Source organism: Zeus faber (assembly GCF_960531495.2).
Source record: "Zeus faber genome assembly, chromosome: 12".
NCBI classification, from domain to species: domain Eukaryota; kingdom Metazoa; phylum Chordata; class Actinopteri; order Zeiformes; family Zeidae; genus Zeus; species Zeus faber.
Genome location: NC_137196.1, coordinates 10,414,807 through 10,442,325, shown reverse-complemented (window position 1 = coordinate 10,442,325; position 27,519 = coordinate 10,414,807). Strand labels below are relative to the sequence as shown.

The following is a 27,519-nucleotide window of genomic DNA, read 5'->3' as shown; positions in this document are numbered from 1 at the left end:
TCTTTCTAGTTCACTGTCTATTTAATAAGATATTGTATATGATCACTTTTCCCAGTTTAATTTTTGGGTCATGTATTATTATTTTATTTTTTTAATAGTTTTGTATGTATGTTATATCTGTTGCTAGGTTTGGTGTATATTGACATAGTTTATCTATCTATCTATCTATCTATCTATCTATCTATCTATCTATCTATCTATCTATCTATCTATCTATCTATCTATCTATCTATCTATCTATCTATCTATCTATCTATTCACAGCCTTCACTGGCCTTTTCCGCTGCTTGGAGGCGCTACAATATAAATGTAACCTCACACACCAGAACTAATTGGGACAAGTCCCATACACACACCGGTGGACACATACACACGTACACATTAGACATACACACGGACACATTACACACACACACACACACACACACACACACACACACACACACACACACACACACACACACACACACACACACACACACACACACACACACACACACCAGCCCCTGGTGCAATGCCTTCAACACACCTTCGAACACCCTCCTGGTTGCATCCTTCTCCTTTTCTCCCTCATTTACTGTCATAGCTATCACAGGACGAGGCCATGTGCCCAATGGCTGTTCCAATTATCCTGGACTTAATTAATTCTGTTTTGTCAATATATGTTGTCGTCTGATGTTTCTATGTTTATTTGTCCCACCAGTGGTTATTCTCCCCCTCTTGGAGTAGTAATGATGATAGGTTGTTTATAGACAAAAACATGGTACAAAAAAATCATTCTCCAAAGAGGGGGATTGGTGGCGGTGTTGTGTAATAAAGAAAACTGTGCTCTCGTCATCCTACAAGTCGTCCACAGGTCAGTGTTATTTCGAGCAGTTCTTGATGATTAAAGTATTAATAAAGAGTTGCATTGCAGGTTGAGAACTTAAACTCCACTTGCAGACTAACTCTGTCCTAGAAGCAATGGCACAAATACTCTGTGTTGTACATGTTGACAGCACAGGTTAAAAAAGAAAAAGAAAAGAAAGTGAAAGCACGTCTCAATGATGTCAAAGGTCAAATCAAGGTGTTGCCTGGTAACTGTGTCCCGATTGGTCACCGTAAACACCATTGGACAGTTGTCAACTGGGTTGAGTTTTACAGTTCTGTGATAATGAATTTCAACTTTGTCCCTTCAGAAAAGAGCCTATGTGTGCCTAGTCGCATATGCACATGCCCGGACACAAAATCCACCGAGGAAGAAAACCTTACACTGTCAGTGTAAGTGTGAATGTTTTTCCGTCTGTTGCGTTCTTTTTTTTCACATTGGAGTAATGACAGAGACCGCAGATAAGGTAAGATTGAAAATACTGGTGTGAGAGTAGAAAAATATGTAATAATGCAATTGCAATGACCTTTGCATTCCAGTAGTATTTAAAAAAGGTTTATTTTAAGTCAACAGGACCTAATTTAAATAATTTATTTTGAATTGCTGACATATTCACATACACATAAAAGAAAGAAGAAAAAAATCCATGAATATATCTGTCCGTCTCACAAAAAAAAACCAATTTATTCCTCAACTTTTTATAAACAAAGAATAAAGACAAAACAATCAATGTTTTGTTTATAATAATCAAATTTTGTGATATTTAGATTCAAAAGTAAGTATTATTTATATAACACAGATGCCACAGTGTTTTAATGACGGCAATCAAAATAAGGTAAAATAGTTGTGTTGGATCGTTCGCAAGCGATTTGTTGTTTTTGACCAATTCTTTTAAGTGAACTAAATTGACTGAATCCTCGACCAAAATGATTTGTTCGTTTGAGTGTCCAAATGATTTGGTGCATTTCACCAAAAGCTACTGCTAGAAGTCGTTCGTGAACGAATCAGTGAACGAACCTAAAGAACTGGCGTAAATAGTTCAGAACTGTTTCCATCAGATCTTTTAGTTTCTTCAATTCCTTCATGGATTCCCTCTTTAGATTGGCAATTGATTTTGGTCAATTTGCTGTTATTTCAGTTTCTTCGCCTTAAACCGTGTTGTGCAGACATTATACATGCATGATCCCACATACACTTGACAACGCTGACATTTAAGTCAAAGCAAAATCTTTGTCAGATTAAATTGTTCATTAAAATATTTTAATTTTATTTTTTTATTTTAGATCGTTTGCATTTAAATGCTGTATTGATTCAAAATGGGATGCAATATTTAATTTTCAAATACAGGATTATTCCATATTTTCCTGGATGGGTAGCAACCTTATTTTTCCCTTTTATTGCTTAAAAGACTATGAATAAATAGTCATGATGTGATGATGTTTTAATTCACTTTGAACTGTGCCAAATGGAGTTCTATGCCATGGGATTCATACCAGGAAGCTGAAGTGTACCTCACGCTCAGGCACGCGCACATGTATGCATTTATATTATTATTATTATTCCTATTATCGCTGGTGTTTGGCCATCTTTCATGTCGGCATTTCTACCGTAACTGATACTCTTGCAGGGTGTGCAGAACGCATTATTATTATAATTGTGGTGAAAACTTGGACCTTTTAATGTTTTACAGATATCTGTCGGGACTCAGGACACTCAGCTCAAAACCTGACAGTCCATCCTGGGCATCCTGGTCACCGTAGTTAAAAGTCTCATGTGCTGTAGTACATCTTTGTCAGGCACAAACAAATAAAATTTAACAATGGCCAACTGTATTTCTTAAATAATAAGTAGCCTATACCCATAATTGATTGGGAGGGAGCGACAACAACAATGTGGAGTGTCAAACTTGTTCTAACATGGTTATACACTAGCAGCCTTCCTGCATGGACTTCAGCTGCAGGGAGTACTCACTAAATGAATCCACTGCAAGAACGAGTCGTTCGCGAATGTGAGACTCACCGGAAATCGTTCAGGATTCGGTGAACAAATCTTTTTAGTAAATGGAATCAAAAAATTTGTGTCCCTGAAAGGCATCGGAACTCCCACCACTATAAAACAGAGGACAGAAGGCACAAAAAAAACCCAATTTAAAATAAAAAATGGAAATGGTCCGGAAACTAAATTAAAAGAAAGAAAATGAGAACATTTCTGCTCAATAAATTGACTTTTATATATTTTTAAATGCTCATTTGGATTCACAAAATTTGGAGAAAACAAAGCTCCAGCATTAAAGGTGCAGTGTGTAGAATTTAGTGGCATCTAGTGGTGAGGTTGCAGATTGCAACAAACTGAATACCCCCCGCCGCCAACTCTCCCCACCCCTCCCTTTCCAACGTCGTAGGAGAAGCTGCGCAGGGTGCAATATAACACTGGTGAAGTAATGCTTAAAAGCTACTTATTCTAGGTGTGTTGTCTGATAGCAAGATAGCATTAGCAGGAAACATATTTTACTATCCGTTTGCAGAGTCAAAGACCGGATAGAAAGAAGAAGAAACAGTCTTTATTTATCACGCAACACACCACACTACAACACATGCTTGCACACACACACACATGCACATGCTTTGATGGTGGCTGGTGAAATGGATTCTCTGCTTTTGACCCATCCTGGCTTGTCCTTCCTCTGGGGGCACAGCCAGGAGCAGTGGGCAGCGTACGTGGACGCGCGGTAATGTTACAGATGTCAGAGGAAGAGGAAGAGCCAGTGTTGCAACATGGCGGTGCAACATGGCGGCCTCCATGAAGCATACCCGCTCTCTATGTAGATAAAAATGGCTCATTCTAAGGTAACACCAACACAACGATTCTTATTTTCATGCGATTATTTACTAGTGAAAACATAGTTATGAATATTATATTCCATTTCTGCCAAGTCCGTTCCACTAAATTCTACACACTGCACCTTTAATGGAAACTGTCTTGAGTTAAACTCCAGAAAGCCAGTGCATGGAAATGATGATTTGCGGTAATTTGGATGTGAAGTTATATGGAGGCATGGATCATTTGATCCAATATTCGATTTTGCACATTTGATTTAGTATTTACAATGTTGAAGCAAGTGAGATTGAACCAATTTAAGAGATTTGTTTAAGAAGAGATTGAAATTAATAAAATAACGCTTTCTGTATTTAATTGGATGTTGATGGGGCCCAGAGCCTGCGTCGTATTATAAAGGGCTGCAATAGAGATATTACTAAAACTTCTGTTTTAACTTTTTAGTTGAAGAATAGATGTTGCTGTATTGTAGATTTTTCCCTTTTTACATAATTGTAGATTATGCACATCTCAGTGGTCAGAAATCATAGGGTCAAATGGTGGCAAAATCAGGGAGAACAGGATGTGGCCCAAGGTTGACCCCTGAGGGACCCCAAATAACACGGAAACAGGCGATGGAATAAAGTCATTGATGGCAACACAATATCTGTCTGAGAATTTGGATTGGCCATTCAATAAATGCTTATTCAGTTTCTCAGTCTCTAAGGTGAAGCTATGAGACTAGGATGGAGTACCTAAGACCAGATTGAAAAAAATGACGTTTCCCTAAACAACCTCCAGAAGTTGCCCAGAAATCCACCTTTCTTGGATTTTAGACATGATTCAAAAAACGTTTCTTGATTTTGAGATGGGCAGAGGCACATTTAAAATACTCATATAGGCATATCGGACATATTGAAAAGAGGCATTACTTATTTATGTGTTAATTCAATTTATTTCCCTCAGTCATTAAATAATTAATTCTCTGGCCTTGTATTCATTCTGACCTCCATCAAATATGCATACAAAGTCAATTTATTTAATTTTCTTTAAGTTTGCATTTGCAATTGGACCAACCAATTTGCAATTTGAAGTTGCTCTCCTGTTGTGCTTGAAAGCTGTTGTTCCACCCAGAATGTCTGACTTATTCCAGGTGTGTGGGGGTATGGAATTCATAAACCTTTTCCTCGGCGACGCGGACGGAACAACTGGTTGCCACAGCAACCAACCCTGGACAATTACATTTCAAGATGTGAGTAAGTTGTGACTTAGCAATACCCTGGGAAAATCAAGTGGCTGATGGCGTCACAAATATGTATTTTTTTCTGAATCTAGTTTTAGGTCAAGCTGTTATTTTACCGAATCTGTTATTTTACCACAGTGTCTATGGCACAAACGCATTACGTAAGGTTTATACATTTCTTTTACATCACTTGTGCAGCATAACGCTGTAAATGGCCACTTTGACCGACAGAGAGAGGTGAAGAACAATGAAGCCCAACGGGTTTTTACCTCCACCCATGAAGAGAGTCCAGTGTGTGTGCATGCGCACAGGTATATAGGGCAGTGTTTCTCAACCACAACTCTAATTCCACTTACAAAATAAAAGAATAATTGAAATCAGCTTTTGTGTTGCAAGAATAATCAAACTGATCGGTCCAAGCCAGAATAGCAGCTCTGTGTTCAACAGAGCAAGATTCACTCCAAGTGACAACTATTCGAGTCACTCGATTTTCCGACTTTTTGTCCATTCAATTCAGTTGCTTTAATTCACGTTGAGCGAGGGAAAGAAGGACGACAGTTAACTATTTTCAGTGTGTGGATTGAAGACTCACTCTCCCGCCCACTCTTTTGTTGGGGTGGCTCCCGACTCCAAGTCAAGTGTTGTTCGCCTCGACCAAAACACAAGTTTACGAGTCTCGCATCACTATACAGCGCCGCAGGAATGAGTCAGAAAACCCGGAAATAAGTTTGCATTTTCGCACTTCCTATTCCCTCGTCTCGAAGTCAACGGGTTTTTTGAATGGATTTTTGGTTCGATGCCTGAAATAAGCTCTGTGGTTAACACAGACCTTAAGAGATTTTCATCTTTTGTTCTTTGACATAAAATACGTCAGTACCCCACTTGTGAATTTTGAAGCTTTTACGTGTCTTTAAAAAGGTGGTGGCTAACAAGTGGCTAAATGAGGCGACAGAGGTTGTCGGGCCCATCAAACGTCATCATGCTGAACACGGAGAGTCAACTACTCACTACTCTGCCTTTACAGCCTCTAGTTGCGTTTGTACTCGCGCTCTTGCAAACTATTCGAACTCAAACCTTCCAGGCTTTTGTGGAAGAGGTCAGCGCGCAAAATCAAATTTCAAGTTGGAAGCTTAGTGGTGACGTCATGCGACTGTGGTGTAGTTGCCTTATAGTCTAACGTCAGCTTTTTACTTTTGGTGATTGCATTTACGCTTCAAAAGTGATGAAAAGTGGTGTTCATCTGTAAAGATTATCTTGCTGAACAAAACGTGTAAGTATCATAAACTTTTGTTTGCTGCAGAGCTTTTTTTCGCCAATAATGCAAAATCCAATTAAAAAATTTGGTCGAGGGACCCAGGGCAATGCTCATGTCCGGGTTGGCCTCCAAAACTACGTCATCCCTGCAGCACTCTATTAGTAGGCCATAATTATAAGCACAGTTTGACATGTTATTCGTGGTACAGCATATTAGGGATAGGGTGCGTTGTGTCTGCGTGTGTTCTGTGCACTGATTAAAATCAGAATCAGAATTGTTTTATTTTCGCCAGGTACATTAACATGCAGTATACTAGGAATTCCTTCTTGTGAGGTTTGGTGCACTTAAGCACGGATCCATCAGAATTAAAAAATAGAGGTTAGCAGTCCGGGAAAAAAGGAGAATAAAAATAATAATAAATGAAATAGGATAATGATAAAAAATAAAAACAAAATGTAAATGTCAAATATGTACAAATTACCAGAATCATCGGAAATTTAAGATATACAAATATATAAATGCGCTACTATGCACAGGATAAATTATTGTTATGGATATAGGTTAAAAATGCTAAATTAAAATGTGAATTATTACTATGTTCTAACGATCTTATTACAGCATGTACAGTTAACACCAGTGTTATTGCATGGACATTGTGAATTAACTGTGTACTGTACTGTATTTCATATTTGCGTCTGGAAATAAAAAGCTGATAAACAAAACTCCCACTCCACGCCCAGAGCCCCGCGGCAGGTGGCGCTGAGGACTTCCTGGACTCCCTGCTGAGCAGGAGCAACTCCTTCTCCGACCCGGCCTCCCCTCTGCGGTCCCCCTCCACCAGCGACAGCGGCGTCGGCGAGGACACCCCGTTCGACCACCTCGACAGCCCTTACACCCCCGTCCCCTCGCAGTGCCTCCCCCAGGCCTCACCCCTGCTTCACCTTCCGACGGCTGACGTCTCCATCGACCTGGGTGAGACTTGCACACAGTAAAGCAAAGCAATTTGAAGCCGTGCTTGCTCCTGGTCCTGAGCTGTGTTCTGAAGACTAATTGGATACCGCGACGTGATCCATAAAATATTGCCTTGGAAAGAAACACAATGTGAACTCTTCACCGCTCTGCGCCTCGGAGGGGAGAAACCTTGGTGTAGAAATTTCTGTTGTCGCACTCCCTGTTTGGAGAATAATGAGGCGTAGTGGCTGGGTCGGAAAAAGGGTCGGAAATTTCTGAAAGATGAATAAATGTTACCCAACCTGTGCTTAACAACTTAAGAATGTTAAGAAAGCTGAAGAAATTCTCATTTTTAAAGTGATTACTCTCAACCCGAAAACACTGAAATTGCCTTAAATTCACAGTGGCCAAGCATGATGTGTGTGTTATCCCGAAGGAGCACTGCAAGATATAAATAGATCATAGGGCATTGTTCTGATCCCTGAGGGGCACGTGCAAACTATTTTGGTCGATTCGGGAAAACCTTTTGAAAAATATTGCCATTCACAGGTTGGGAACCCGGTGACACGAAAGAGAAATTTGGGCTCTCCTACTATCTCACCACAAGTCCAAATTCACAGCTGTCCGCCAGCCACGCCCTAACCGTGAAGGATCTGCTGTTATCCAACACTGGACAGAAGGTGAGAAGGAGAGAGAAAGAGAGATGTTGTTTTGAGATGTTTTTATTTGAATGTAAATGTGGTCAATATTGTCATTCACTGCAATAAACTTTACTTGAATGGAATTCAATTGGGAGTACTGGGAATCAGTTCTCTGTGTTTCCACAGACGCGGCAGAACTCCCAGAATTCCCGGCGGGAGTTAGTTCTCAGTGAGGATGAGAAGAAGCTCCTGGCAAAGGAGGGGGTGAACCTGCCAAACAAACTGCCTCTGACCAAGGTTAGCGCCAACACACGTATGCACCCACACATCAAAACCTGTCAGCAAACACTTCCACAATACACACGCACACACCCAGACACACACACACACACACACACACACTCACACACTAACATAAAAAAAACAAACTCTGCTGCACCTCCTCCATTGTATATGTCTCCTTTGATGGATAAGTTTGAAGAGAGGGTTCTGAAGAAGATCCGGAGGAAGATCCGGAACAAGCGCTCGGCTCGGGAAAGTCGGAAAAAGAAGAGGGAATACGTTGACAGCCTGGAGGAGAGGTAAGGAGGGGGCGGTGAAGGGAACGTTCTCTTTCCATGTGATATTGGATCCGTAAAAATAACCACAGCGAGGGCGGGGGCGTGGAGACAAGGAAAGACACTTTTCATTCCTATGCTGTGGTTGCAGTCGAGGTCCATAGCCATCAACGGCTCTTACGCTCATCGAAGCTGTAACCAATACAACACTTCACTCGTCTGTAGCGTCACCTTAGTCGACAGTCAGGCTGAAATCAGTCAGACTTAAATCAGCTTTGATTTAAAAAAAAAATCGACCATAATGATACCAGACAAACGTAAAGGAGTCAAGAAAATCTCCTTCGATCCGTTCTGCATTTGCTTGGGTTTATCCAAACACTTTGAGCACACACAAGTTCGCGGTGTTTACCCACTCGCTGACTAAATGTATTTTTTCCAAATTCCCAAAACATCTGACTGAGTTCTTGTATGAAAGGATATGTTAGGTACTGCTCATCACTCCCAGCGAGGTGCACGGCAAACATAGGCGAACTTAGTGAGCTCGAAATATAGGAGTGATGGGCTGGAATCCCCCCTGTTGGATAGAAGAGTAGAGCCCAGCAGGTGGATGCAGGGGAGGTGGAGGGAGTGCAGAAACACAGCAGGCAAGAAGGCAGCAGAGCGGGAAGGGCAGGAGGGATTGGCTGCTTCAATAGGCCGGCCCATTAAAGGCGTGGGGTGCCGTCAAGTTGTCTGACAGAACTAGCTCCGAAAGCTATGCATCATTTATCGTTTTCTATGATAGAATGACTTGTGCCTGCGGTTCCGCAAATGATAACACCACTGTACGGCAAGCTAAATCAGCCAAATTTCAATTAATCTGCACTGCTGAAATACAATTTAGGGGGATGGGTAACAAAAACAATAAAAAAAACGGAATGAAACACTAACTGTACCGTATTTTAATACAATGGCAGAGAATGAGTCAACGCTTCTTGTGATTTTGGGTTATCTTGTGAGATTGTTTAAGATTTTTGACAGGTTTCGGGGTTCATTTGGTAATTGAGTCTCTGGAAGAAAGGGAGATGAGTCATGGTGACGTTGGGACTCAGTGATTTCGGGACCAAGTGTGTGTGATTTCCCCTCCGTCTCCCTCATTATCTCCCTCCCCCTGCGCCCTCGTCCGTCTCTCCTCGTTGCAGGATGTCGGCCTGCAGCACGCACAACTTGCAGCTCCAAAGGAAGGTCCACGAGCTGCAGCGGAGCAACAGGTCAGCAATAGGAAAACCGTCATGCTGAACCGCACCTGACGCTGCCTATAAGATGTCCACACAATCTACTTCTTTGTGTTTGGACTTGCTGTCTGTTACTGACTGTTCTTTGTGGAAGTGTTATTTGTGCCTTTTGGCCAGGTGTAACGTCCGATATGCTAAAAAACGTAATTAGCATTAGATTGTCTCTGAGACTGGAACAGCTGACACAAAAATATGTGCTACCACAGTTGGTATTATTTTAAGGGTGCCCAACAAAATGATTTTATACATTCCAACACATACACTCATACACTAATCACTGATGAGTATTTATGTACGTAATTGATTGAAGTTCAAGCTCAACTTTATTGTCATGTCCAACGTCTTGTGCCAGACACCACAGGACATTGTTGCTGAATCTTCACTCATATTAGATCTACAAGACGTCATTTAAAAGCTTGTTCGTACTTTCGTAAGGCATGGGGTCGAGTCGGGACAATGCAGCTGTTTTATTCAATGAACGTCAGAAAATATAATCATCTTCTTCTTTCGGCTGCTCAGGTTAGGGGTCAGCAGAAAATAAAATAAATTCAATTAATACATCTACAATAAAAAATATATTTTTTATTTATTTTTACATTTATTGGTTGTTTTTGTTTTATTACCTCGGAGTGTACGTCGGCTGTTTCCCACCCAGGGCGAGGGACCGTGGACTTCTAGAAACACCCCTGTGCACTTACTTCACTGAAGGTTCCACTTGTGCCAATTAGTCCCTGCCCTGGAGTAGGAGCTAAAAAAGTCCCTCCAGAACGGCGTTCTAAGAACTACGATTGTTCCTAGTTCCTGCAGTACAGACACATAAAAAAGGGACGGTCCCTCAGAAATTTCAAAGAACTCTGAAAAAGTTCCACCTCCTCCCTTTACCTTGCCAGTGCACAGTTCACAGAAAAGGTTTCCGGTTGCATAAGCCAATCTGGTGTATTAGGGCCAAGCCAAGTCTCTGTAAAGCACACAGCAGTCCTTCATGTCCCTTTAAGAGTGGATTCGGCATTGAAGTTCGCCCAGCTTGTTATTGTTGCTGGGCTGAGCAGGACGGTGTTGTTGCCTCACCAGGACATCATCTCATCTACCCAGCCTCATTACTCCTGCCTGCAGCCATTACTCCATGGTGGTACCTGCTTGCTGTTGGCAATCTCTTCCAGTCCCGCGGCTTCCAGCTGTTAGGAACATCTAATCCTACATCCAGTAGTGGCGGTCATAGGCAATTGTGCGGGGCACATTTTGAGCAAAAAGGAAACGTCATTTAACAAAGGTGTACACGTGGCTTTCCATGTGACAATCCATTTTATATAACACTTTGAGTGAAGGAGATTCTTTCCCTCCTTGACACTAATCAGACTTTAAAAAAACCCAGGGAAAAAATGGCACAGGATTCGTCTGAAATTGAATGCGGCGACGAGTCTCTTTGATCGCATCTGTCTGTGTTTCTGTGTTGCTGGCTCTCGTTTCCACGGCGTCACAGTTCCCTGCTGGAGCAACTGAACAGGCTGCAGGCACTGCTTCCTCGTGGCCGTGTCACAACAAGCCAAGCGGGAACCTGCCTCCTGGTGAGCGCGCTCTGCCCGAGCCGCCGCCCGCCGCCAGACGCCCCACCCCCCACGCAATAATATTCGCAGCAAATGAATCATGGATACCTCTAATGCATAATAGACACACGCAGTGCCACCGAGGGCCACATCAAAAACAAATTTGCCCTCCTAGTTCTGATTGTTGTGCCAATTTCATTTTTTAAATGTGTTTCATTTTTCAACAGAATTCAGCGAAGGCTTTGAACTCTGCTCTGTGCTGCAAATTCATGTGTATAGGATGACTCATGCTATTATCTATCTACCTACCTACAGGTGCTGTTCCTCTCCTTCTCCCTCCTCCTCTCCTCGAGTCTTCAGCCTGAACAGTACAACAGGCTGAACCAAGCAGAGGACGTAGAGGCCAAAGGTCAGCCGGGATAGATATACACACACAGACATACCCATTCACTTAAGGATGCCCTAATATGGTAATATGATAAACGCACAGGGTCATCATAGTGATGTCACTACAAATTTACGCATTGATAACAGCCTTATAAGTATGGAGAAGTACCTATACTATGCGAGTACTCATACTATGTACTATATAATCGACTTAGTATGCATTGTAACCGCTCTGATTTCTATGTGTGACCCCTCCGTCAGTTCCCTCCCGCAGCCTGCAGTCAGTGGTGGAACCAGGACGGGGCCCGTCGCCAGTCTCCTCGGCCCCCGCGGGGGTGGAGCTGTCAAGAATGATGGAACAGCTCTGGTCCTGGACAGAGCTCCCGACCTCCGACAGCGACGTCCGGTTGACCCACCGCTAAGATCCCGGCCGCAGATTTGCTCACTGACCTCTCTGCAATTCTTGGGAGACCTGGGCGTTGTCGTCATTTGCGATGCACGGTCTTGCACCGGAAATCCATACCGTACGCTTCAGTGTGATGAACCTCAGATGGATTAATTAACACGTCATATTGAACATAGGAGTGGATATTAAGCTATGTATATGTAGATGTTGTGCAAAATCCCCGGAGATGAGATATTTCTCAGACAATCAGCAGCCGCAGAGATTGATCCCTTATCTCCCGCTGGGATAAGAGATCATTTTATCGTTTCCATTTTAATCTGATCTGTATGAGGCTACATTACTGTCCACACCCGAACGTTATAGTCTTTGGTGGATTAAAGCAGAGAGGATTTTCCCGATTTAACCTTTAAATGACATTAAGATGCCATTTCGCCGGCCACTGCCATAACGGAGTTCTTCCACATTGACTTATTTGCTCGTTCCGCTGTGAGGTCCCAGCACGGGGGTTGATTTATTATATTAAAAATGTACTGGATATTGCTTGCTTGATTAATCTGTGGCTGTAGAACTATTAAGATGTCCATTCATTGCTATAACTTACATATTTATTTGACATAAAAAAATAATTTATAAAGATTTCAAGTGTCAAGTGTGTTGTCTATGTGTGGCGCAGAGGCATAAAGAATAGGATATACTGTATATACATAACAACATCTAGCGAAGGGGGGAGTAAGAGCACACATGTTGCAAAGCCGTTTCCTGCCAATTTCTGGAGAGAACTGCAGCGGCAGATGACAGTGTCCATCTGTGAAAAACAAATGAAGACCTGCTGGTAATCCTTAGGAGCAGCCCGTCCCCGATTCCATTCAAACCGGGGAAGAGAATCTGCCGCCTACCTCCACCGCCTTCCGCTCCTGTCCTAGATATGTCAAAAACGCACTGATTTGTGGACCGGGCGATCGCATGCGTTACCGTCTCTTCGAAAGTTCTGCGTCTGCGGCCCAGCGCTTAAAAGGGACAGAAGGCAAGACTTAATGTGGCCCTCGCTTCGTATAGTGGAACATGTCACATCTTCTCCCTTTTTTTTTTTTGTTTTTTTTCTATTTTGCTGATGCACAGCTCAGCCCCAAGGGGTCAGGAGCTGGGAGATAAAAGACAAGGGTGAGAAATCAAAAAGGTTGACGGGAGTGAATATTCTGTGTACATGACATCCTTTATGAAAACGATGCCGGGCCACTGGAGGTGGGGGAGAAATAATAATTGCATGACTTGCGTTTATTTTTAGAGGCAGCGCTGCGACCCCGCCTTCAAGACGGGAATGATAATGCGTGTGTCTGGGGTAAAACTTTGAAAACGTGCATTTTCTTCCTCCTCCTCCTCCTCCTGCTCCTCTTCCTCCCCCTCCTCCTCCTCCTCCTCCTCCCCCTCCTCCTCTTTGCAACAGACAGACGCTCAATTTACAGATTAATGACAGAAAACTCACCTTTGGATCAACATTAATATTTCAAAACCCCAGCATTGTGAATAGAGCCATTGTTCGGGCTTCTGAGTTTTTTTAGTTTTTTTTTCAATAAAAGAACAACCCTGAAGTCAGAGCGAAGTGAAAGAAAAGAAAAAAAAATACATATTTTAAAGATTATATCAGCATAACTGATCCACAAAACCCAGCACACCATCATGTTTATGAAATGGAATTATTAATCGGGCGGCATTGCGTTATAGAGCGTTTGACGTGGGTGCGATAAAAGCGGCGGAGAATTAAGATGAAATTCCATGAACATATGAGTATATTTCACCCCAGAGCCTGGAAGAGAGGCTAGAGGGAGACGGGCTGGAAAAGGGGCAAGATCGCATGTCTACCCTAGTGTCATGTTTCCATCACCGCGGATCAGAACTGGAGCCCATAAATACCAGTGACTACTGCACAGTCATTTGGGCGGACACATACTGGAATTCAATTTTTAAATATATTTCATTACGCATTGGATTAACAAGAAGCTAATGTGGAGATGTCAGACCAACCGTATTGTTCAGAACGATTTATGAATTGGTTCACAAATCCAGACTTGCCTTTCCCCGCAGTGGCGTACTGTCCTCGGGTTAGTTTTAGTTTCAGTGTGCCCGCCTTCCTCACGCCACAACTCTTCTAAAGTCCAAGAAAATCTCCCAATCAAATGAATGTGGTTTCAATTTTGTTCCACGTAGCACGAACAAAGTCGGACAATCGTGCTCCGGGACACGATTTAATAGAGACATTTTTGTGCCTATGAGCAGCGTTACAGCGTATATCAAACCTGAAAAAAGCAATTCATGATGAAAACACAGTAGAATACAAAATCACAAATCAGGACATGTCAAACGCAATTACTTTGAAACATTTATGGCATAGGAATAATAAGTTACAGTATAAGCCGCTGGATTTGAATATCAAACGAATATTGAACGTAATGCTATATGTGTAAAGATTACGGGGCAGTTTTCGTGGACGCAGATCAGGCCTAATCCTGGACTAAAATCAGATTTCTAATTTAGACTAACTGAAATGGCCTTTCTCAGTCATGGTTTAAGAAAGACTCAGACTTGCTCTAGTCTTCTTCAAATCTAGTCTTCAAAAATCTGATTTCCCGAAGGAAGATTAGAGCTCATCTAGGTCAAAGTGAAGTCTTCAATGAAAGCTGGCCAGAGGCCAGAGGCAGGTTTATCTTTGGGTGAATGGATGTGGACCTCCAGGTCGTCCAGGTTGAACTGGACTAAGAGCAGCACCAAGACCAGACAGAAGGAGCTGGTCCAGATGTCTCTGACTTCCTAGTCTAGAACTAATTAATCTCAAATCATGCAACGTCTTAGAAAAGCGTCTCAGAAATTCTGGATTAATTTAAATAGGATTATTTTAGTCCTGAGATTAGATTAAAACCCCCTCTGTCAAACCACCCTAAGAGTGGAAAAAAACCTTCTCCACTGGGATACTCTCCACAGACATCATTGCCTCACGGCTTGTTTAACGATTGAACCTTTGCGTTCTGCAAGGACAGCCCATGCTGGACCCCATCACAACATTAATATTATTATTATTATTATTATTATTATTATTATTATTATTATTATTAATGGACTTGCACCGATTGGCAAGACAAAGGGACCAAGCTGGGAAGGATGTACAGCAGGGTAGGGTGATGAAGGATAATGATGGGAATGAGCTGACTAGTGAGGAGAGTGTGTTGAGAAGGTGGAAGGAGTACTTTGAGGAGCTGATGAATGAAGAAAATGAGAGGGAGAGTAGAGTGGATGATGTGGGGATAGTGGATCAAGAAGTGCAGCAAATTAGCAAGGATGAGGTGAGAGCAGCATTAAGCAAGATGAAGAGTGGAAAGGCAGTTGGCCCAGATGACATACTTGGGGAAGCATGGACATGTTGAGGTGAGATGGCAGTGGTGTTCCTAATGAGACTGTTTAACACCATCCTGGAAAGGGAGAGGATGACGGAGGAGTGGAGAAGAAGTGAACTGGTACCCATCTTCATAAATAAGGGAGACGTACAGAGCTATAGTAACTACAAGGGGATAAAGTTGATCAGTGGAGTGGTAAGAGTGGTACAAGATATGTATGAGGGCAGTCAGACAGTAGTAAGGTGAGCAGTAGGCATGATGAAGGCATTCAAAGTGGAGGTGGGATTGCATCAAGGATCAGCTCTGAGCCCTTTCTTGTTTGCAATGGTGATGGACATGTTAACAGATGAAATCAGGCAGGAGTCTCCGTGGACTATGATGTTCGCAGATGACATTGTAATCTGTAGCGAGAGCGGGGAGCAGGTTGAGGAGAGCCTGAAGAAGTGGAGGCATGCATTAGAGAGAAGAGGAATGAAATTCAGCAGGAATAAGACGGAAAACATGTGCCTGAATGGGAGGGAGGGCGGCGAAAAGCTCAGAATTGGGGTCAACCATCTAAAGCAGCGGAGAGTGCGGGAGAGAGGTAAGGAAGAGAGTACAGGCAGGGTGGAGTGGGTGGAGAAGAGTGTCCAGAGTGATCTGTGACAGAAGGGTTCCAGCAAGAGTGAAGGGGAAGGTCTACAGGACGGTAGTGAGACCAGCTATGTTGTACGGTTTAGAGGCGGTGGCACTGACAAAAAGGGAGGTGGCTGAACTGGAGGTGGCAGAGTTGAGGATGTTGAGGTTTTCATTGGGAGTGACAAGGACGGACAGGATTAAGAATGATTACATTAGAGGTACAGCTCAGGTCGGACAGTTTGGTGGAAAAGTGAGAGAGGCCAGATTGAGATGGTTTGGACGCGGGTGTAGGAGAGATGAGAGTTACACTGGGAGAAGGATGCTGAGGATGGAGCTGCCAGGCAAGAGGAAAAGAGGAAGGCCCAAGAGAAGGTTTATGGATGTGGCGAGGGAGGACGTGCAGGCGATTGGTGTAAGGGAGGAAGATGCGCAGAACAGAAGGTATTGGAGGCAGCTGATCCGCTGTGGCGACCCCTAACAGGAGCAGCCCAAAGAAGAAGAAGATTATTATTATTATTATTATTATTAATAATAATAATAATAATAATAATAATAATATGAGGACTTTAATCCTAAAATAAAGAAAAAATGTATCCCCCTAAGTACCCAGATATACTACCTCCTAGAAGGAAGGTTGCCCTTGGCGTTGCAGATCTTGTCTCCTGTGTTTGTTCTCCGACCAGGCAATCATGGAATTGACTTGATAACGTGGAGGAAAATATTCGGGTCTTCAATCAATTCCAATTTTGTCCAAGACCGCCATCGCAAAGGCTCCATGTTTTTTTTTCCACCCACCAAAATTTGAAAGGCCATTCAACATCCCCAGCCGAGCCACGGCATTTGAATAAAGCTCTTTGGGTCTGGAGAAGGTGGCATGTTTTGTTATTGTAAGGTTTGATTGAAATCAATGTGGGAAGCGGAATAATGAAAAGAGACATCTGACTTTCTAACTGAGACAGCCTCCACCCTAAGATCAGACCAACACCTTCACATCCCATCCAATAATAAGTGGCATTTTAATTTCTTTGCCGGTTTACGTACTGCTTTGGACATTGAGGTATTGAGGGCTGTGCATGCATCCCAATGAGGTTTTCAAGATGCCTTTCACCGCTTATAAGAAGAAAGTACGTGGGACACAGAGGTATACATCCGCTTTAGAACCTGAAATACCACCACTACCGAGGTGATATTCCTCCAAAATCAGCCGCATTACTGTTTCCTTTCAATTCGAGAGAGAAGCAGAAATCTGACAATCAGGGCCCATTTGTTGTAGATGTTTGCCATGAATGTTGATGATTTCATTTAGCAATATTGTTTGTTGTTTGGCGAAACGCGATGAAGCACTTTTCTTCCAAACATTTGAGTGTGTGAAAAGGCAGTGAGCCTTATTTATAATTTTTTTTGTTGTGGAAATCAGAGACATGCACCCTCTCTCAGGTAAAAGGAGAGTGGCTTCAAAGCACCTATTTATCATCTTCTAAAGAACAACATGCACTGATTGAACATCAGGTGCACAGCCGAACATCATATTCACCTTCACAGTAACTGGTTGGCAGTGTCAAAAAATATACTGTATACTACTTAACACAGTTGAAAAATCTACCGCCACAAGCAAAATTTAAGGAATAATACATTATGCTCTTTATGATTAATTCTGTGTGTTTAGTTCATTGCTTCTAAATACCATAATTCCAATATATGAAAAGTTTCTTTCTACTTTGTTTGTATAATCTGATGAAAACAGAGTATATGCCATCGCTAAAGAATTCTCCCAAACAGACACACACACGCACACACACACACACACACACCTTCATTGTTTACACTAATTCACCAATAAATAATACAAATATGTCTCAACATCTTACTTTAATTTTATCTCTTTTTCTTGAATTTGTTTCAAACAATATTTTTTTTATTTCATTTCAATGGTAATTTCTCACATTTGGTTTTCATTTTAAACATGACTTTTTTCTTTATTTCCCCCGATTCTAGACATTACCTTTTTCATTTAAATATTATTTATTATCATTTTAAATTCAATTAAATTATATTACCGAGAAAATGCATGATGTTCTATAGCCAAAAGGAAGAAAAGAGAGCATCACGTGAGAAAGCAGCTTCATTCTATTGAGGAATCCATAAAAACAAACCACTTCTGGGAAAATCGGAACACTGTTAACCAACAAAAACATGAAGACCTACCCATCCAAAATGGAGATGTATGGGTAAACCACTTCTCCAATCTCTTTAGTCCAAGAGAGAGGAATAAACAGCAAAAACACATACTGTGTATGAGATTAACTAAAAGTTTAGAGACAACCATAAAAGACTATCAGAACTCAGAACTCCCCAATGACACTGAAACATCTTCTTTGGGCCGCTCCCGTTAGGGGTCGCCACAGCGGATCATCTGCCTCCAATACCTTCTGTTCTGTGCATCTTCCTCCCTTACACCAACCACCTGCATGTCCTCCCTCACCACATCCATAAACCTTCTCTTTGGCCTTCCTCTTTTCCTCTTGCCTGGCAGCTCCATCCTCAGCATCCTTCTCCCAATGTAACTCTCATCTCTCCTACACACGTGTCCAAAGCACCTCAATTCGGCATTTCTCACTTTTTCACCAAACTGTCCGACCTGAGCTGTCCCTCTAATGTACTCATTCTTAATCCTGTCCATCCTTGTCACTCCCAATGGAAATCTCAAAATCCTCAACTCTGCCACCTCCAGTTCAGCCACCTGCCTTTTTGACAGTGCAACCTCCTCTAAACCGTACAACATAGCTGCTCTCACTACCGCCCTGTAGACCTTCCCCTTCACTCTTGCTGGAATCCTTCTGTCGCAGATCACTCCGGACACTCTTCTCCACCCACTCCACCCTGCCTGTACTCTCTTCTTCACATCTCTCCCGCACTCTCCGCTGCTTTGGATGGTCGACCCTAAGTGCTTGAACTCATCCGCCTTCTCCACCTCCACTCCTTGCATTCTCAGCTCCTTGCCCTCCCTCCCATTCAGGCACATGTATTCTGTCGTACTTCTGCTGACTTTCATTCCTCTTCTCTCGAATGCATGCCTCTGACTGAACCAAACTATAAGAAAACAAAAAAACAACTATTTGACACATTGGAAAGAATCAACTTAAAACCAGAGAAAACCGGAATACCATTTAATCCAAAACAGAGAATACGCAGGGGCAGATCACCTGGCCACTGTGACCAATCAAAAAACGAAGGAAAAATCCTTGACCACATACAGATTCTGCGAGCAGAGCCTGGCCGTGGAGAGCGGCCACCACAGGCAGGCGTGGCTCCCCAGAGAAGAGAGACGGTGCACCCACCGCACCCAGCGGGAGGTGGAAACCCAGCTACACCTTCTAATCACCTGCCAACGGTACCAAGACATCAGACACACTACAACCCCCCCCCCAAAAAAGGCTTTGAAAACATGCATAAATTAGAAAAAAAAACCAAAAAACGTCCATATCTGCTGGGCGAAATACAGGAATGTGCAAACACAGCAGCAAGATTTGTGAGCTGCTATGACGGGATAAGGGCGTCCAATGGAAAACAAGCACCACGAAGACTGTCCATCACCTGCCTGTTCCTGCACTGACCATCTGCACTGTGCTGATCTCTGTACATACACATACCTACTGTACACACATACACAACAAAGACTTTTAAATAAATTCATTTTAATGAAAACAATGTTTGCAGTGTTTACATAATTCTCACTCATTCGTATTCATATGTTTTTAACTGCAAGCCTACATTTTTCTTTTTTATTTTAAGTCTTTTTTTACTCATCTGGATATATATTATATATATTGTTGTCTTGTTTGTTGATTACTTTCACACTTTGGCGATGTAAATCCCCTTTAATTTGAATTGAATTGAAAAAAAAAAGAGAGAGAGAGAGAGGGCGAGGGAGAGAGGGAGAGAGAGAGGGAGATAGAGAAAGTGAGGGGGGGGTGGCAAGGGAGAGAGAGAGAGTGAGAGTGAGAGAGGAAAAGAGAGAAGGAGAGACAGAGAGAAGGGAGGGAGATAGAGAGAGAGGGGGGTCGAGAGAGGTGGGGTATAGAGAGAGAGGGGAAAGAGAGAAAGAGGGGGATAGAGAGAGAGAGAGAGGGCGAGCGGGAGAGAGAGAGAGAGAGAGAGAGAGAAAGGGGGAGATAGAGAGAGGGGGGTAGAGAGAAGAGAGACAGAGAGAGGGAGCGGGGGGGGGTATATTTAGAGAGAGAGAGGGGAGAGAGAGAGCGAGAAAGGAGATGCGCAGCAGCTGGAGCCGCATGGACCCGGGAGGAGCAGCCCCGAGGATCAGAAGGCACCCGGAGAACCAGCAGACCCCCCCCATTGTGTCCAAAAGATGATTTGAGCAACAAACAAACAAACAAACAAACAAAACAAACAAACAAAAAAGTAAACAAAACATGAAGACAACCCGGATCAACTTCCATCCAGAGCAAGCCGCAGGACGTCCGTGCAGAGCAGCATGCAGAGCAACGGCAGCGCCCTGCTCCCGGAGCTCCCCGGGCTCTGCGGGGAGGAGGAGCGGGAAGCCCTGAGGCACGGCGACGACACCGGAGCGTATGCACAGAACCTCTCCCTCCACTGCTGGCTGCACCTCCTGTCCAAAGAGTCCTCGCTGGACATGCACGGAGACGGCGCCAATCTGCCGGTAGGTGTGGCAGCCTGCGTTTGAACTCCTGTTGCTCACAGCTGTTCTGGTGGAATGAGAAATAATAGTGGTCATAGTGGTGTCAAAGGCGGGGAACGCGGGCAGCGGAGGGGGGCCAATCGCCAATTATGGGGTGGCTTGGGAATTATTTTTATTATTTTAGATATAATAGTCAATGTCATGTAAGGTGAAACACTTTCGCATACTCAGGTAGAACTTTTGTGATAGCCGAGATGTGAGAGCAGGTTGAAAGTCACTTGCTTTATTTGAGCTTTATTAACCCATGAGCCACAAATCTGACCTAAAATGAGTTTGAAACCACTGGTATAAATGATTCACTGCAATATACATAACTTAATTTGAGCTTATTTGTTTGACCCCATGGCCGGTTAAGATGAGCTACTAATGCAAAGATGCAAATTCATTCTGACCAGATTGATTCATTTATATATGTTTTAATATATATTTTTATTTTTATTCTATTTATTATTATTATCATTATTATTATTGTGCAAAATAGTAACAATAATAATTGTAATTTTTTAGGCTATTAATGCTAATTGTCTGTCCTCCTATATGTAAATGTAGTTGGCGGAATAAACGCCTGCTTGTGTTTCCTGCCAGGTGCGAGTTCTCATAGCGCTGGTCTACCTCGTGGTGTGTGTCCTGGGACTGGTGGGCAACCTGCTGGCCATGTTCCTGCTCCACTCCCACCGCAGGGGCCGCCACTCCTCCATCGACTGCTTCGTGATCAGCCTGGCGCTCACCGACCTCCAGTTTGTCCTGACTCTGCCCTTCTGGGCCGTGGACACCGTGCTGGACTTCCGCTGGCCCTTCGGCTGGATCATGTGCAAGATCGTCAGCTCCGTCACCACGCTGAACATGTACGCCAGCGTCTTTTTCCTCACCGCCATGAGTGTCACTCGCTACCACTCGCTGGTCAACTCTCTGAGGATGGACAGCCCCAGGAGAGCCGCCGTCCGTGCCAAGTGTGCCAGCCTGGCCATTTGGATGGTGTCCCTGGTGGCTACGCTGCCGCACGCTCTATACTCCACCACGGTCCAGGTATGTTATCAGCGTTTATCTCTTCATCTCGTCGTTAACACCTGTTAGAGGAATAGCAAACACTTACGCGAAGCAAACCGTGTGCCTGCAGGTGTCCGCGGACGACGAGCTGTGTTTGGTGCGGTTCTCCAACTCCGACTCGGGCCACTGGGACCACCAGGTGTTGCTGGGACTCTATCAAACCCAGAAGGTCCTGCTGGGCTTCGTGTTCCCCCTGGTGGTGATCAGCGTGTGCTACCTGCTCCTGCTGAGGTTCATCCTGAACCGGCGCGCCGTGGTGGGAGAGGTCGGCGGCTGCGTCTCCGAGAGGTCGGACTGCCGGAAGGTCCGCAGCCGGCGGCAGTCCAAGATCACCCGCTCCGTCACCGTCGTGGTTCTGTCCTTTTTCCTCTGCTGGCTGCCGAACCAAGCCCTCACTCTGTGGGGCGTGCTCATTAAGTTCGACCTGGTGCCGTTCAACAAGGCCTTCTACAACGCCCAGGCGTACGCCTTCCCCCTGACCGTGTGTCTGGCCCACACCAACAGCTGCCTCAACCCCGTGCTCTACTGCCTGATCCGCCAGGAGTACCGGGCCGGCCTGAAGGAGCTGCTGGTCCGAATCTCCCGCTCCATCCGGAATGTTCTCACCCTGGCTCTGAGGGGGAGGAGGGTGGAGGGGGTGCCGGACAGCACAGTCAAGATGCACAAAGAAATCAATATGTGATTTTCTTCTATCTTCTTTTTTTCTTTTTTTTTTTTTAAACCTGTGCTGTCAGCATGCTAGACAAACAACACAGAGTATTTGTGCCATTGCATCTAGGACAGAGTTAGTCTGCAAGTGGAGTTGAAGTTCTCAACCTGCAATGCAACTCTTTATTAATTCTTAAATCATCAAGAACTGCTGCAATAACGCTGTCCTGGGGACGACCTATACAATGACAAGAGCACAGTTTTTGGTTATAGAGAACCACCACCAACCCCTCTCTTTGGAGAACTATTTATCATGTTTGGGTCTATAAACAACTGATCACTACATCAAGAGGGGGAGATTGACAATTAAACATAGAACCAAACAACATTTACACGAAAACAAAAACATTGGACGACAACGTGTATTGAAAAGCAGTTAATTAGATCCAGGAGAACTGGAACTACAACTGGTCATGTGGCCTCTTACTGTCATAGTCATGGCAACAAATGAGGGAGAAAAGGAGAGGAATGGAACCAGGAGGGTGCTGAGGTGCACTCGAAGCAAATGTGGTGGTGTGTGTGATGGGAACGCCTGTATGTGTGTGTGTGTGTGTTTGTGTGTATATGTGTGTGTGTGTGTGTGTGTGTGTGTGTGTGTGTGTGTGTGTGTGTGTGTGTGTGTGTAAGGTGTCCACCGATGAGTGTACAGGACTAATGCCAATTGGTTGTGGTGTATAAGGTTGGTATTATGTTGTGGCGCCTCCAAGCAGCGGAAAGGCTCCCGAAGCCCCCCCCAAGCTCCGCAGTAACATAGACACGGCTGCAGGAAAGGCCCGACCACCCTGCTCTGAGGCCACAGAAGACCCACAGAAAACGGCCAGAGGGCCGTGGAGCAACCTCCATGCCCGGCCCCGAGGAGCATTACACAGTCCCAGGGAGCACGAGGAGACCCCGCACCCCAGGGGAGCACACATACCCCCCCCTAAGTATAGGTGCAAGACGGTGGCCGCAGGCGCAGAGCTCGGGCCGCAGGCACGGACAAGATCCAGGCCCGGATCCAGGCCCTGTGCCGAGCCACCGTGCCCACTCCCCGCGTAAGGGCGAGGCCTGCCCTCCCGCAGCCGACCAGACGCCCCACCCACCGTAAGCACCGAGTGCCCACCCACGTAGCAGAGTGTGCTCAGCGTGGGGCACCTGGATGTTAGCCCTCTCCCATGCCGATACAAGCCAGCAGGCCGCCAGATATACGAGCCTGATCCGAGAATTTGACTAGAGCTACCCACACACAGACACTCCTGAATGCAATCTTTTGACTTAAAGTTAAGAAAAATGAAAATAATATTTTCTCTTGCAAGTTACGTACTTGCAAGAGAAAATATGTATTTTTTTTCACATGAGCCTGTTGTTCTTGTAAAACATTTGGAGACATACCTGATGTGAAGATAGCTCATCAAACCATCCCACTTGTACAGCGTCAAGTTTAATCGCGCCATCAATCCGATCAAAAAATATTATTTTGAATAGTGGAATAACTGCTGAATATAATTTGTATTTTTGTGAGTTTGGATGTTTTGTCTTTATCACTGGTTATTATAATTGCAGACACCTTGACATTTTTCATAAAAAGATGTATTATAAAATGTGTTTATTCTTGGAAGATGAAAAAAATGACTATCATTTCCTAAATGTACACTAAGAGTTTTCTCTTTTTCTCCAAATTGTAAAGGTTTTATGACTTTGTTTAGGTAGTATTTGCAGGAAGTATCTAGCAGAAAATATGTTGTCTCTCAATGTCTGCATTGCCAAACTGCATATATATTTATGCATATATATGCATACTGTATATATACAGCATATATGCATAATGTCTCTGCATGTGTGTATGTATACTTTATGTGTGCGTATTGTGACGTAAAATTAAATTTGCCACCTTTCCTGCGGTTCCTGAATCTTTATTTGATTACAACTTCTCAACTAATCACAGTCGACAATCAAGACTGATTACAACCAGAGAGATCAGTCAGAGGCACAAAAAGCTGTTGCCTTTGGCCTTTTGCAACCTTTAAGTCTGAATCTGACTAACAGTGACTGGCTGCTGAAAGATAGGGCCCGTATGCAAATGCCATGCCGCAGTCTTCCCCATAGTCCCTTAATTGTGTTCCACGCCGCTAGTAATTACTGCTCAGATGAAACCCTGCCAGCGCCAGAGAGAGTAATTTATTCAGTCACTGATTTGCTCTGTAGGAAGCTGATGACATTGGTTTACATGGCTAAGGAGACCTGTGACTTTATAAGTCATTGAAAGAAACAGACTCAAAACTCAAAATTAAAATGGCTTGCCAAAGGCCCCCTGCTGGGAAAATCTGGCCTAATCTCCGTTCTAAACGACCTTTTCTCTGCTGCTTCACAATTTAAACAAGTAAAATCTGCTGCCATTTAATTAACTAATTTGCCTTAATTTAATAAAAAATCAAATTGATGCAATAATTAATCAAAATGAAGTGCTGATTGAAAGCACACAATAACTGTAATGACCCTTTTAACCCAGTAAGTGCAATTAACGTGTGCACAGCCTTTCTAGAGGATGTGGACGGCTGTAGAAAATCAAGCACACAGCCATTAAATCTCCCCAGACAAACATCAGCGTTAGAATGGTCCCTGAGCTCAGTGACTATTAATGTGGCAGTGGACGGCCATGCATGCCGTGCTCGAGCTCTAGTAGCAAACACACAGCACAAGCAGCGTCTGTAAGAGCTGTAATGGTGAAGTGGGAGCGTTCAGGAGCCATAACGACTCAGCCGTGAAGTGGAAAGCCACACAAGCTCACAGAGAGGGACCGAAGAGGGCTTTAAAAAAAAAACAACTGCCTGTCCTTGGTCGCGACACTGACAAATTGCTTCTGGAAGCAATGTCGGCGCAAGAACGGTTCTTTGGAAGCTTCTAGAAAATTGCTTTCTGCGGCTGGAGTGGGGTGACACCGTCATTGGATGCCGGAGGGGTCGAGTGATGGATCAGGCCTCGCTATCTGCCAGTCCAAGTTTAGGAGTAAACATCTGGGGCTGGTTTTTTCATGGTTCGGGCCTGAACCATGATATCATTATCATGCCGAAACAGGAATCCTCCTCCAACGTCATTAGTGGGGTCACTTTAAGATTTGCATACATCCCTACGGAAATGGCACGTGCGGACCCTCGACCTCCACCTCATCGATCCCCTTTGGTACGAGTTGAAATGCTGACTGCGTGTGCTCTTGTGGAATAAATGGAAGCAAATATCAAGTGGAAAGCCTTCCCAGAAGAGTGGAGCTGGGAAAGTGAGACCGACTCCTTATTAATTAATAAGCATGATTTTGAGTGGAGATGGAGGAGTCCACATGCCTTCGGCCATCTAGTGCAGGAATCAAACCAGTTCGATCACCACTCAGGCCAAAATTGCATACATTTTTCGAAGAGCCACACCTGGCAGGTACTTGCAATGTGCAAAATTGCACAGCTTCTCATCTTGAAGTGGAAAGTGTGAACAAAGCTCCACTGCCATAGCCCTGCGACCATATGCTCATCCTTGCTCCCCATAGTTCAGCCAGTATGGATCATCTCATTAGAGGTCAGAGCTCTGGTTAGAATAGAATAAAGAAAATGATAGGAGTATCCGAATATATATGCTGTGCTACACTGTGTGTAGACCTGTACTGTTTAAAATAAGACTTGCATCTCTATATGACTTTAAATTAATAAATCATTAGTAGCAATGCCATTGCCGGACACTAGAGGGAGCACTAATCTATCACAATCTGATCAACAACAATTTAAACAAGAATGCCACAATTACATGCTGAGAGGATTCCATTTTGTAAAAACTAGTTTCAATGCTTCTCCCAATTCTACAACGGCCTTTGTCTGACATTCTTTTCTGCAAAGAACAGAGCTTTTTTTTTTGTTCTGCAAACTTGGGAGTCTTTCTGCTGCAAGTTTCAATTCACCATCTTTAAGATCACAGAGGGTTGCACTTGTAATTTCCGTTGAGAGCCGAGAGAACGAACGGCCTTGTCTTGTAGAGAGATAAAACATTTAACACAAATATCAATGATCCCACCTCGAAGCAATTGGAAGAGCCCGACCAAGCCTGGTCCAAATTGTGGACATTATGTAAATCATAGGGTCTCAATAATTACTTTATTATCCCCATATTTAAACCTTTTTTTTTTTGCTATGTAAACACAAGAAATAACAATATAAAGAATTCAAGAGCACTTAAAAAAAAAGAAAGAACTAAGGAGAAGTAAAAGCTATGAATATGAACCTTTATAAATTATTAGGACTCACAGTGAATATATCTACACTAATGATAACTCTTAACAAAATACTTAACATTTTAGGGACCTAAGAGTTATCAGCGCTCTGGAATAAGCGTCACGAACAAAAACCCGCTTTCCTCAGGACAATTGGTACAGACTAGAACCACGGTGATGAATTTCAATGACATAATCAAGGTTGCGTCAGCCACAACTGGGATGGTTTGATTGATGCCGTTATGTAGTGATCAACATGCGTAGCCACATCTGAACATTTTGCTCCAAAGGTTTCAGCACAATTGTTATATATCTAATGAAGAAAATGGAACCACGATGACTTTTAACCAATTTACCCCAAAAAAATAAAAACAAGTTAAATCATTTCATTGACGGCGGTTCCTCTCCGCATATTAATTGAAAAATAGTTGAGTTGCTCTGGTAATATATTGCACCAGAGCTAAGTTGGACTTATAATTCCTAAGGGTATGAATAGTTTTTAGAGATCAGTTTTTTCTTTTTAAATAAATTGCCAAAAGGTTTTGGAATTTTTATTTTCATTTCATGATACGATGTTTGGTTGAAAAAATGCGACTTTTGGAATAAGAACCTGAGAAAAACTTGGCGGGCTGAATAGATTCCCAAGGCACTAGGTCTAAGGCTTATATTGCTTGTCCATCATGGAAATTCATTATCAGAAACATGTGAACATCCTCAAATCTTCCCACGGTTCCTCTATTAAGTCAGGCAGACATGCATTTTTGTTTCCTTGACAGCGTCCTTTGTTCTTGGGGCGCAAAACGAACAGAAACACACGTGTGAATGGTTCGCATTGAAAACCTGTGCGCATTCAAAGTTAAAAATTTGCTATAATAT

The 27,519-nt window shown here is 43.4% G+C and overlaps 2 protein-coding genes across 2 annotated transcripts; both read left to right on the top strand.

Moving 5' to 3' along the window:
- Positions 1 to 1,312: 1,312 nt before the first annotated feature.
- Positions 1,313 to 11,955, top strand: LOC307238336 (cyclic AMP-responsive element-binding protein 3-like protein 3-B; the record flags this gene model as incomplete). The annotated part of the gene is made up of 9 exons (XM_080011268.1): positions 1,313 to 1,333; positions 6,920 to 7,151; positions 7,680 to 7,810; positions 7,958 to 8,068; positions 8,246 to 8,352; positions 9,510 to 9,578; positions 11,083 to 11,167; positions 11,462 to 11,555; positions 11,795 to 11,955. The coding sequence occupies 9 exons, from the start codon at positions 1,313 to 1,315 to the stop codon at positions 11,953 to 11,955; spliced, it is 1,011 nt and encodes a 336-aa protein (XP_079867394.1).
- An 8,480-nt stretch (positions 11,956 to 20,435) lies between these two features.
- On the top strand, positions 20,436 to 22,389 carry LOC307238335 (relaxin-3 receptor 1-like; the record flags this gene model as incomplete). The annotated part of the gene is made up of 3 exons (XM_080011267.1): positions 20,436 to 20,621; positions 21,246 to 21,686; positions 21,778 to 22,389. 3 exons carry the CDS (start codon positions 20,436 to 20,438, stop codon positions 22,387 to 22,389), a joined length of 1,239 nt encoding a protein of 412 aa, XP_079867393.1.
- Positions 22,390 to 27,519: the final 5,130 nt, after the last annotated feature.